Source organism: Eimeria maxima, genomic scaffold (assembly GCF_000499605.1).
Source record: "Eimeria maxima Weybridge genomic scaffold, Emw_scaff1163, whole genome shotgun sequence".
In the NCBI taxonomy this organism is placed as follows: domain Eukaryota; phylum Apicomplexa; class Conoidasida; order Eucoccidiorida; family Eimeriidae; genus Eimeria; species Eimeria maxima.
This window is the reverse complement of record NW_013564181.1, coordinates 1-11,161: the sequence shown is the minus strand read 5'-3', so window position 1 is coordinate 11,161 and position 11,161 is coordinate 1. Positions and strand designations below refer to the sequence as shown.

The 11,161-nt window shown below is 58.5% G+C and overlaps 1 protein-coding gene across 1 annotated transcript; it reads left to right on the top strand.

The window, feature by feature from the left end:
- Positions 1–1,352: 1,352 nt before the first annotated feature.
- On the top strand, positions 1,353–11,076 carry EMWEY_00049320 (WD domain-containing protein, putative; the record flags this gene model as incomplete). The annotated part of the gene is made up of 5 exons (XM_013479475.1): positions 1,353–2,517; positions 2,663–3,384; positions 3,830–4,424; positions 4,641–6,542; positions 6,773–11,076. The coding sequence occupies 5 exons, from the start codon at positions 1,353–1,355 to the stop codon at positions 11,074–11,076; spliced, it is 8,688 nt and encodes a 2,895-aa protein (XP_013334929.1).
- Positions 11,077–11,161: the final 85 nt, after the last annotated feature.

Here is an 11,161-nt window from a genome sequence, read left to right as displayed (position 1 = left end):
ACCCCCTCCCCCCTGCTTGGAAACTACAGCATTTGGGCGTTTCCTCTGCTCTGTGCTTTTTTTGTTTCTTGCCTAGATATTGACATATATACGTGATGCTTGCAATACACTGAAACGAAGTGGTGTAGAGATCGTTGCAGGTGGCGCCATTGCCTTCTTTTCTGCTTCATCCCGCCATATCGGTGCAACAGGGAACGAAAGCAAAGAGAATGTTTCTTTACACTGAGTATGGGCAGTCCTTCGCGGGATGCCACAAGACTGCGCCTATACCCTGAAGCCGGTTCTTTGATACAACGATCTTCGACGTGAAAGACAGCATTTTAAGCTTTCTATGTCTGGTGGAGACTGTGCGAGACAGCATGAGATGGTGTCTTCGCCTTGTGGTTTTGATGCTTACATGTACATGGAATCGGGGGCATTGTCCCCCTTAGCAGAGCTGTCTCCCCATCTACAATGTGATTGTCCTGGTTAGCTTAATGTACTTAGGGAAAGGCTGGATACATGGAATTCCTAAGTGAAGGGCAAAATAGCAGCCAGTCATAATGCCAGCAGTTGGGATGCCGGAAGTGTGCGTGAGGAATCCGCGATCGCTCGTGGTGTGCAGAAAGAAACAGTGGTAGGCTTTAAATCATGGGTGTAACTATAATGTATAAATAACGAAATACCAAGGGTTGCGTCTTTTCAGTCGGATGAGTCGGCTTCGCCCGCCTCAGCTGTCGTGAATAGGCCCAAGGGCCCCCAACCACCATCAGCTCGAGATTAACCACCTTTGGCGATCTTCATCGCGATGTGAAATGCCGGCGAAACGCAGTTAGTTTGGCTCCAATAAAGTTAATAACCTATTTAATTTGGTAGCAAAGACCTGTAGTGGCAACGGGATAAGGTATGCTGATTGGTGGCTCACACGACGCAGAGGGATAGGGGCCCACCGTGCCTTCCTGTGTCTCATGACTGCACTGCGTTGAGCAGCCGTCTACAAATCTTTCGCCGTGTATTTCTTACCTCCCTCTGCATATCAATTAATGGCCTTGTGGCAGGGTGCGCCATATTGGTGCATTACTTCCCTGGGCAAGCTCGACTCACTTCTTACTCGTACTCGGGCTCCCTTCGATGTCTTCTTTAGCAGGCTCGCAGACAGCGCCTATCGCCTGATTGCCCCCCGGCCAGGGGCCCCCAAGGGTGGAGAAGGCCCCTCTGCTGGTGCGGGGTGCCGTTCTCTGAGGGTCCTTCTGGTGCTACTCTGGAGAGGCTCATTGAAAGTCGCCCACCTGTAAGCCCTGGGAACAGCGACCGCTGCAGAGTGAGGACCAGCAGCAAAATCTGCTGTTTCTGCAGCTGTTTTAGTGTACAATATGGCTCTATCGTGCAGGTTGGTGTCGTTTTCTGTGTGGCTTCTGTGTCTCTGGGTTGCTCCTGGGGCCCCCCAGCCCTCCAGCCCTCAGCAGATCCTCAGCCCACCGATGCCCAGTCCTCCTGCCGGCGCATTCGACAAATCGCCGGGTACAGCACCTCCCACCAGGTCCCTCACCAAAGAGTCCCCGAAGGCCTCTCGCGGGGCTTCCCCGACATTGCAGGACGTGTGTGGGGCCCCCGAGGACTTGGCTGCGTGCGACATCGTGCGAGATGGCGTCTGCATAATATCTGGGGGGTATCTTCGCCTCATGCGGCGTCGCCGCTGGCGCGGAAAATGGAGGACCCTGAAGGGTGCTCCACGGGGCCCTCCCGAGCCACGGTGGGTAGACGGCCTGCGCATAGTCAGTGGTGGAGACATCGAAGTGCGGGGGGCAGTAGTTAAGTGCGATGGGGCCGCAGGTGCTGCGGAGGCAAGAGCTGTCTGGGGCCTGCGCCGCCGTTTGCGGGGGAGGAAGGGGGCCCTTGTAAGCTCCCGCGGCTTGCGTCATCTGGGCTTGAACCGGGATGGGGGCACCGTGAGTTTGGGGGCCTCGTTGGCCTCTAGAGGGCTCCACGTGCTCACGCAGCGCATTGAACTCTGTGCCCGCGGCAGCATTCGACTGCTGGGCCCCGCAAAGCTGCACTGCAGCGAGACAGTGCTCTGGGCGGGGGACAACGTCACGATAGGGGAGGCGGCTGAGGTGACAGCCTCTGCGACGGTCTCCTTGCGAGGGCCCTTAAGCCCGCGGGGCTCAAGAACCCCCCCCAGGGGTCCATCCTCCCCTCCTGGGGGCCCCTCGTCTGATGACAACTCTTTTGCCGCCTTGGCTGCAAGTCCGACGCTTGACAACGTTGCCGCCTTCCTTCGGCAGCAGCTCGCGCTGGGGGCCTCTGTTGTCGACGTTGGCTCCGGGGGGCATGGAGGGGAAGCGATTCGGGGGAACCTCGACCGCGCGGCTGTCAGAAGTATTCATGATGCAGCTGCAGCCCCAGCTGCAGCTGAGAATGAAGAGGGCCCTTCTCCGGGGACTCTGCATAAGAGCCCCGGAGACCCTCAGCCACGAGGGGGGAGTCATGGGGGTCTCGGTGGCGTATTAACAGACCGCTGCTCAGCGAGTGCCTTCAGTGAGCGAAACCGCATTCTGACGTGTCTGCTGATGAAGTTGTTGCCTGCCGCTGCAGACACCTCAGACCTTTTCAAGTGCAGGCAGCTGCACAATTTACGGCCTGCTGCTGCTGTGCTACGGATGCTGCGGAATCCTCGTTGTAGGTAGTCCCGTGAGGGCCCCTGCTGCGCTGAGGGGAGACGTATTTTTGCCCCTTGTAGCTGGAGAGGCAGGTGTACTTTATAAGAGTGGTGTTGGGGGGCCCTTGGGGAGCCTTCAGGACGACTGGAGCGTGCCCTCCGCGCAGGGGAATGAGCATCGAGGGGCACCTAGGGGTGGCGGGCTGGTTGTTGTTGTGGCGGGGCGGCAGCTTTCTGTTGAGGGTCAGATAAGTTCTTCTGGAGAGCCCGGCTGGGGATGCGAGGCGCAAGGGACGCCATCCCCAAAGGGCCTCCGGCAGGCCCGGTCAGCTGCAACGGCCCCAGACGTGGGGCTTAAGAGCTGGAGAGGCGCTGCGCCTCTGAAAATACTTTTCGGCAATCTCTTCAGGCGGTCTGCAGAAGGAACGCAGGCCGTTGGCAGCGGTCCTGCAACAGAATCAGCAGCAGGATCAGAAGAAGCAACCTGTGCAACCGCAGGCAGCGGGGGCTCCATCCTGCTTATGGGGGAGTCTGTCGTTTTCCCGAGCCCTATGAGGAGTGGACGGGTGTCCGCGGCGGGCGGAGGCTGCACGCGGGGCCGCCCTGAAGCCTGGGAGGGGGCCTCAGGAGACCCGACGAGCATGGTGACTGGTACGCAGGAGGCGGCCATTGGAGGGTTGTGTGCCGCAGGGGGAGGAGGGCGCATAGCCATATATGCTGAACAGCCGCATCCCCTGGACCCGGTGGTAAGCTAATGAAGAATTTTGGGGTATACTTAGAGCAACCTGCCGCGTTTGCTACTGGCTGTTCTTCACTGCCGCGCCCCCCTTTCAATGCCCCAGTGAGGCTTCTGAATTTTGTATACGTAGAAAATGTGTACATTTGCTGGTTTATACGTCTATATCCTAGCAATGGGTTTAATGCGTTTGCAAAACCCCATTAACTATTACGAAGTGGTCGTTGTGTGAAATTGATGCAGTAGTTTATTTCCGCAACATGGCTGTCTCGACACCAGCACCTCTAGGAGGGCCAGCGGAGCGCCTGGTGGATTCTAACGGCAGCATGGGGCAAGATGTGATGGGTCTCTACTCTGTGGACCCTCGCATGCCCCCATGGCCCTTAGTACTGTGGCATCTGTGCTCTGCATTAGTGGTTATGAGGTGTTGCTGGTGCGCTGTCTGGCGGTCGCAGGTCCTGGCCCCGGGGGGTTGCGCGCTGCGGAGCAGCCGCCTCGACTTGTTGCCTTGTCTTTGTGGGGGAGGTGGCACTATTTATTCGAGGGCACATCGCCGGCTAGTGGTTGCAAACAAGCTCACAGCAATCGCTGCTGCTGCTGTTGCTGCTGCAACTGCTACTGTGAACCTCTCGCCGAGCAGATGGGGCCCGGGCACTCGCGGGCAACAGGCCAGCCCCCATGCTTTTGACCCAAAAGCCAAAGAGGGACAGGAAGGAACGGGCAGCCCCTGGATAGGTGATGCCCGAGATGCCGGGGGCGCCCCTCCAGACATGGTTTTGGGGCCGTCGGAGTTGTCCCCTGGAGGGACCCCGTCAGGGCTAGAGGCCCTGGCCGTGCTGAGTGTACAGCCAACGCCACTTCCGGTACCGCTTTATGCCCCCACTCTGACGCTTGCGGTGGAAGCTGCGGTGGTGACGCTGAGGGGTCGAAAGCAAAGGGGCGGGGGGGCCCACGTTGCGGCCGACAGCATGGAGGACCCCCTCAGTGCTTCAGACACTCAGCAGCCCAGGGTAGTGGTGGGCAGTCTGCTGCTGCATGGAGGCACTCGAGGTCTGTAAAGAATAAGCTGCAGAAACCAGCCGCCCCACGGCACCGACAACTCTCAATCAATGCACTTGACATATCACATGAAACGGTAGATGCTGCGTGTGTGTCGCGCTTTCTGGCATTGTGCTTCCAACCAACAATCTTTTTGGTGTAGAGGGGGGCTGTTAAGGGTCTGGAGGCTGTTACCTTGTGTATTGTTGTGTTTCTATATCTTGGCAGGCTCAGCGCTACACGTTCTCTCGCCGCTCCATCTGCACACAGCGGAGGGCAGCCTTCGCCTACGGCAGCGCAGCTCTCTTGTATTGGCGCCGTGTGGAAACAGCGAAGAGGAGGGGACGGGGAGTACCGAGGGGGCCCCTTGCATGCAGAGAGGAGTGGCAACGTCTAGCAACCCTCTACTGGGGCCCACGTCTCTTGTGGTCTCAAGTGCTGCCTCATTGTCTGTCGGCGAGGGCGCTGCAGTGCACATTGTCCCTGGGGGACGAACATTCCACTGTGGGGGGAGAGATCCCGGCGCTGCAGGAGCCTCCCAGCAGCACGGCGTGCAGGAGACTGGGCCCGTGGCTGTAGGGTTGCTTGCCGGGGAACAACTGTTGCTGCACGGGACCATCAGCCTGGGGGCAGCTCCCAGTGACTGTCTGCCTGCGCCCCTGAGGAAGACACCTGTGCTGCTGTTTGGGGGTCGTGAAGTTTCGTTACGCGGGGAACAGCAACTAGATCGCCTCATTCTTCTGAGTCAGGGGATCGTGACGCTGGCTGGCAGCTGCACGGTTGGGGGCCCCCACCGCTGCAACGCTCAGCCCATTCCGCTTATATACGGGAGACCCGCTGCAGGCAGCCAGGCTTCGAGTCCCCGCAGCAGCATATGCGATACCTTGGAAGAATACACAAAGATACACGTTGCGCCACATCTACAGTCCGTTGCGGAGGCAGCGAGTTTCGCTGCCACTCAAATGACACCAGAACGGTATCCTGCTGCTGAGGAGGAGCTCCTGGCAACCAGCCAACCGTTCCCCAGCAGTCTTATTACGGCCCCATCGGCAATACGGGATTTACAAGTGGGGGCTACAAGGTCCCTCCCAAGCGGGACGGAGGGTCAGGCCAGCAACACGTTTCAGGCTTTTGGGAGGCGCTGCGCGTTGTCAGCCTTTGCCAATAAGGAGCTGGCTGAGGAGACCAGTCTACACGAGACTCGGTTCCAGCGACTGATTCGATGTGTGCGCGGTCTTGTTATTGACGGGGAGCAGACAGCTTTGGTGGGATCCGACATACCGAGCCTGCTTTCAAGAAGGCAAGAGCCTTCAACAGACAAGCGGCCTGCTGGAGTGTATGAGCCCTTGGCCAAGGGTGACTCCTCTTTTGTTGGAAAGAGGCCTTTGACAAGTGAGAGTCCACATGTAGATCCACTGGGAAGGGTTTGGGAGTTGGCGTCTATGGGTCTAAACGAGCCGAGAGGCACCCTACGGCGAGGCCGTCGTCTGCTTGAGGAGCGGCTATCCCAGCTGCTAAAGCCGGACATATCGCCGGATTCTCTGGAACAGCTCCCTCTTGAGGCTCGTCCCGTGCCTCCATATCCGTCTACTGTCTCTCGCGAAGAAGCAAAGACTACAGAAGCGGCAGCGGACGAAGCAGCAAGAGCAGTCGCAGCTGCGGCAGAGGCTGACCTTTTTTCATCGCAAGGGACGCCTGTCCAGCAGGAGACGAAACAGAGTGCGAACCGTGAGTCTGCAGAAAGGGCAGCACCCGCCTTGGCGCCTTTGGGAATTCCGTCATTCTTGTGGCGCAGCCTCTCCTCCTTAGTGCCCCTGGAGTTCGAGAGACCCACACGTTCTGCCAGTGGTTGCTCGGGTGGGATCCTTGCCGTGGGTGAAGAAACAGCCACCCGGGAATACAGGCCCACCAACTTGAGTGCCTTGAGCGCGGTGGAAGCTAGCTCGCTTTTGCATGGGGGTAAGGCGCCGTGGAGCTACTTAGATGCCGCCATATTCGCTGGAGAGAGTCTCCTAGTCGAACCTGGGGCTTCACTTGTTGGGGGGGGCCTTCTGCTCTGCGGGAGCCGAGGCAACACGCAGCTGAGGGGTGTAGTCGATGCCAGCCGACGGGGATGCCAGCCTTTGCACGGTGAGGCATTCGGGAGATCACCTGATATATATGAGCCGTCAGCTCAGCCGTGTTCGCCTTCATGCACGCTTTCCAATTCCCTTAGGTCTGCTAGTGTGGCCTTCATGCACTGTGTGGTGTTCCCTTCTGTTTTTCCATCGAACAGCCTTGCATAGAAACACACAAGATTCTGACGTACTGCTGTTTGCGAATTTGAGGGCTTGTCTTTTTCTCTGCCTGTCCTCATGCAGGACCTGGGGCTGGCAGCCGAGGAGTGGCTGGAGAAGCCTCTTTGAGTGGTATTGATCTCTCTTCTGGGTCCTCTGGGGCTGACCAGGCTGCGTTGTGTGGGGGGGGCGGAGGAGCCCATCTGGGATCAGGCGGGGACGGGGTTCACGCGCTGACTGGCAAGCCGTGCAGGGGTAGTGGAGGCCTCAGCTATGATCGAGGCCCCCGCATTACGCTTCCTGACAAGCTTTCGGTCGTTGGTACGCCTTCTCCCGAAGAGGGGTCGCTGACGGAGAATGTCCCAGTTTTGTTTGCCCCAACAACAAGCGCCTCAGGAGGAGGGGGAGAGCTGGCCCGCGCCGGTAGCGGGGGCGGGTTCGTGTGGGTGCAGGGGCAGACAGTAACCGTGGATGGACAGATAATGGCGGATGGGGGAGGGGGTGAACCGATGCAGGAAGCCATCATAGACGTTGAGGTCGACCCTGACAAGTGCCCGCCTCGATCTTCTCCCATCGTAGAGACCTTCAAGGCCCCCCCAGACGGCATCGAAGAGGCCAATCCCATCGGCTCAGACACCGCATCCGGAGGCATATATTCAGGGAGCGTAACGGGGGTAGGCTCTGCACCAGCTGACGTGCTACAGAAGTCCGAGCCTGCTCTACGTCCCGCCTCAAGAATGGCCTCCTCAAAGCAAAGATCCTTGGCACAGGGGACACCCGAAGCAGCGAAATGGGGCACAGCGGACCCCCACGCCCCTAGCGAAGGGACGCCAACGCTTGACAGTGTCTCTTGCCAGCTCTCTGGGATCCTTGCAGATCCTGCCCAGCTGGGTCAAGGGGGAGGAGCTGGGGGTTCTGTAATAATAGAAGCGGGAGCACTTATGGGCCACGGCACAATCTCGGCTCAAGGGGGCCACGGAGGACGATGCACGGGGGGAGGGGGCGGCGGAGGCGCCATCCACTTCTTGTGGGAAACGTCTTCGCTGTATTGGAATAGAAGCGCTCCTGCACAGCAGGAGCGCGAGCCCGGCAGGAGCGAAACTGGAACAATCACCCGTCCTATCGGCAAAGAAGTAGCAGAGGATGGCGAGGGGGAGGGAACTCCGCAAGTACCCGAGGCTTATGTACCGTGGCTGAAGCCCCTAGACTACGCTGGCGGATTCGTCGGATCCCTAAACATAGGTGGCGGAGCAAGTGATCCTTCACCAGCTTGTGCACCGCTGCAGCTTCCTTTGGGGCACCGCGGGTCCCCAGGCGAGTTGCGGAGCCCCCTTGGATGCCCCCCAGGCTATGCAGGTTGGAATTGCAGCCCCTGCCCTGTAGGATTCTACTCTCTTGGCGGCGGTACGGCGTGCATTAGCTGCAAGAACAAGCCGTCGGACGATGCAATTTACACTCGCGAAGGAGTGGGGCACCCCCAGTGCCCTTTCGCCTGCGCTGCAGGCCTCCCGGATGCCTCCATTAACCCCAAATGCCTTCCCCCTCTCCTCTTCATACTAGATCGGCTCCTGTCCTTCGGAGTGCTTGTCCCCACAGGGGCCATTTGTATTGCCCTACTCGGTTTGGGTGCCCTATTTAGAGGGCTCGCCTGGAGACAGGGACAGCAGGGCTGTGCGTACGGGGCTCTTTTTGGGCTTTTAAGCCCGGGATCCCCTCCCGATGAAGGCGGAATGGAGAATGCAGCAACCCCTTCAGGTTTTGGTGGGCTGCAGCCGTCGCCTTCGAACTCCCTTGGATACGTTGTGGGGTCTAAGGAGAAGCGGCTGATGCACTTGGCAGTGCACCATCTCACCTATGAAGACTTGCCCTTCCACGTCCTGCGTATTTATCTGCACGGCCGCAATTCCCCGGACTCTCCGTGGGGTCTGGACGGCCAGCCTCCCCCTTTCCTCGATCCTCTTATAACCCCGCACCGGTTCGCAGCCTTTGCAGCTGCAGCCAATTCGGTCTGTGGCTTCAACCGCTATTTTGTCCTGGTATACTGGGCGCTTTCTTTCCTGTACCCCGCCCTTGCAGCGTTGCTGCTGCGCTCTGCCAGGTCTCGCCGCGCAGACAAAATGATTGCCCTGTGCAGTGCGCTCTCGGGTGTCCCATCCGGTATAGGCGAGGGCGGCCTGCGGTCCAGTTTGAGATGGGGGCGGAGACGGCCCTGGATTTCCTTCTTGCCCTTCCTCCGTTACAGTAGGGGTGTGGGCAGACATACAGGTTCTGAAATATCAGGTGCTGTCTCGTTCTGGCGGAGCATACGCGCAAGGGAGATTTCGTTTGCCCTCAAGTTTGGCTGCGACCCAGATTGCACGCTGGGATTTGTGGATGTGCTAGACCTCGATAGGAATATATTGGACTACCGCTGCTCTCCCCAACTGCCTATGGTGCTCCTCATACAAGGCGATGGCAAGCTTGTGCCGTTCAGCTTATCTCGGGGGCTTCGAACGCCGGGAGCCCTTGGAGCTTCCCAACGGGATGGAAGCGCAGCGGACCCGCTGCAGGGGGCCCTGGAGGAGCTGGCATCTCCCTCGGTGTGGGCATGCATTGCAAACTTTTTTAGTTCGAAGGTTAAGGAGCTGACGGCTGAAGAGCTCAGCTCCCTGAGAGCTTACACCGGTGGACGTCGTGGATGTGGCAACCCAAAGGAAGGGGCGATCCCCGAAAAGTGGGGCCCCGATAGTAATACCTGGCCAGGAGCGAGGGAACCTGGTGCCTGCACCCCGGAAAGGGATGCCCCAGCAGACTACTGGACAGCAATCCCTTTTTTAAGGTGTGGAAGATGTGGGAAACTGCAACTGCCCCCTGCCCCAGGAGGGTCAGGGGGCAAAGCCCTCGACATGCTGATGGGTGGACCAGTGTACGCCCTCCGGACGGTTGCTAGGCTTTCGGAAGGTATTCGGCTTTTAAGTGACAGAATTCTCAGGCCTCACGGCATTGGTGCCGCTGTTGTTGTGCTGGCGAGTCACGGGTTTGTCAGCAGGTCGGATGGGGTCAAGAGGGAAACAGGTGCTCCTGAGGACACCCGAAAGCTGCGCACCGCCGCGCCAAAGCGAGACATCAGGAGACCTCCGTTGCCTCCTGAAGAGAGGAAAAGGCGTGAGGGAGTGCAGCATCTTGCAACAGGGTCAGTAAAGGCACTGTACGGCGACGCAGGGTCCCAAGTCTTTCAGCGACCATTTGGCACAAGCCGTCTACTTCTGAGGGCTGCTTCCTCACCGTCTGCCCTCCTAGACAGTCTACGGCGCAGTGGGAGCCCACAAGATGTCGGTGATGTGGCGTATGAAGCCAAATGCAACGGGGGTTCAGTCGCAGGGCTAGAGTCCGTCATGGAGGGCCGGGTGGGTGCAGAGAAATGGGTCACCACAACTTCGCTGGAGGCCCTCTCCACAAGTACCCAGCAGCAGGCGGCCACGAGCCCCAGCAGGTGCACATGGGAACAAAGTACAGCTACTGTTGAAACGGAAGCAGCCCTTGCCCTAGTAATCACAGAAGAAGCTCCCCAGCCCAGTGGAGAGGCCTCACAGCCTACTCTGGGTACTTGGGAAAGAAAAGCTTCAAGTGGAGAAGGTCATGAGCCAGTAGTGGTACCGACATTCCCGCCATTGTCCTCTATGGTGATTACCTCTCCACTAGACCCTCGCCGTCTGTCACTCAGTAACCCTACCCTTGCTCCATACACTGCTGCTGCAGCAACCTCCCTACAGAAGTCCGTTACATACTGGGGTTCCGGGCCTGCTCTTCCAGCTTCCTACAATTCGGGACCATTGGGGGGCAGTACGTCTTTGCGGCAGTCGTTTGACAGACCAGTAATTCCTTCACCGAAACACCACGTGCAGGGTGGGATGAGCGGAGCCCGTTTAGCTGCGGGGTCCTTCAGCGATTTGTCTTCCCCCGAGTCACAGTCAAGTACCTACATCCCCCCTCAAGGACCCGTGCCTGGGGATGCCAAAGAGAGTCAAGGAGAGGTCTTAAGCGGGCCTGTTATGTCTCTTGCTGAAGCCGCACGACGATCTGCAGGGGCTGACGCTCAGCACCTTCGCGATGCAGTCCAGGCCCTGCAGAAAAGTGCTTTGGCCAAGCTGGGGACAGGACCGCATGGCGCAGGGGCAGATACCAGCAACGAGGACTCGGGAATTATCTCACGTGTCACAACTGGTGCAGCAGGCCCAGAAACAGACATTGATCAACGACCCCTTTTAGATGATTCCGCTAGCCCAAACAACCCACAAGCAGGAGGCTTTAAATTTCTCTCCCCTCTTCGGCTGGCATGGAGGCGCCTTCGTCTCCGAAGCACTTCAACAGAAATGGCCAGGCACGTCTGCCACACTGGACGCAACTAGCCCATTCTTAGAATGTACCTAGTTGAGCGTCTGCATCGGAATATGGATACGCATGATTAATTACTAACCCATATATATAATATAT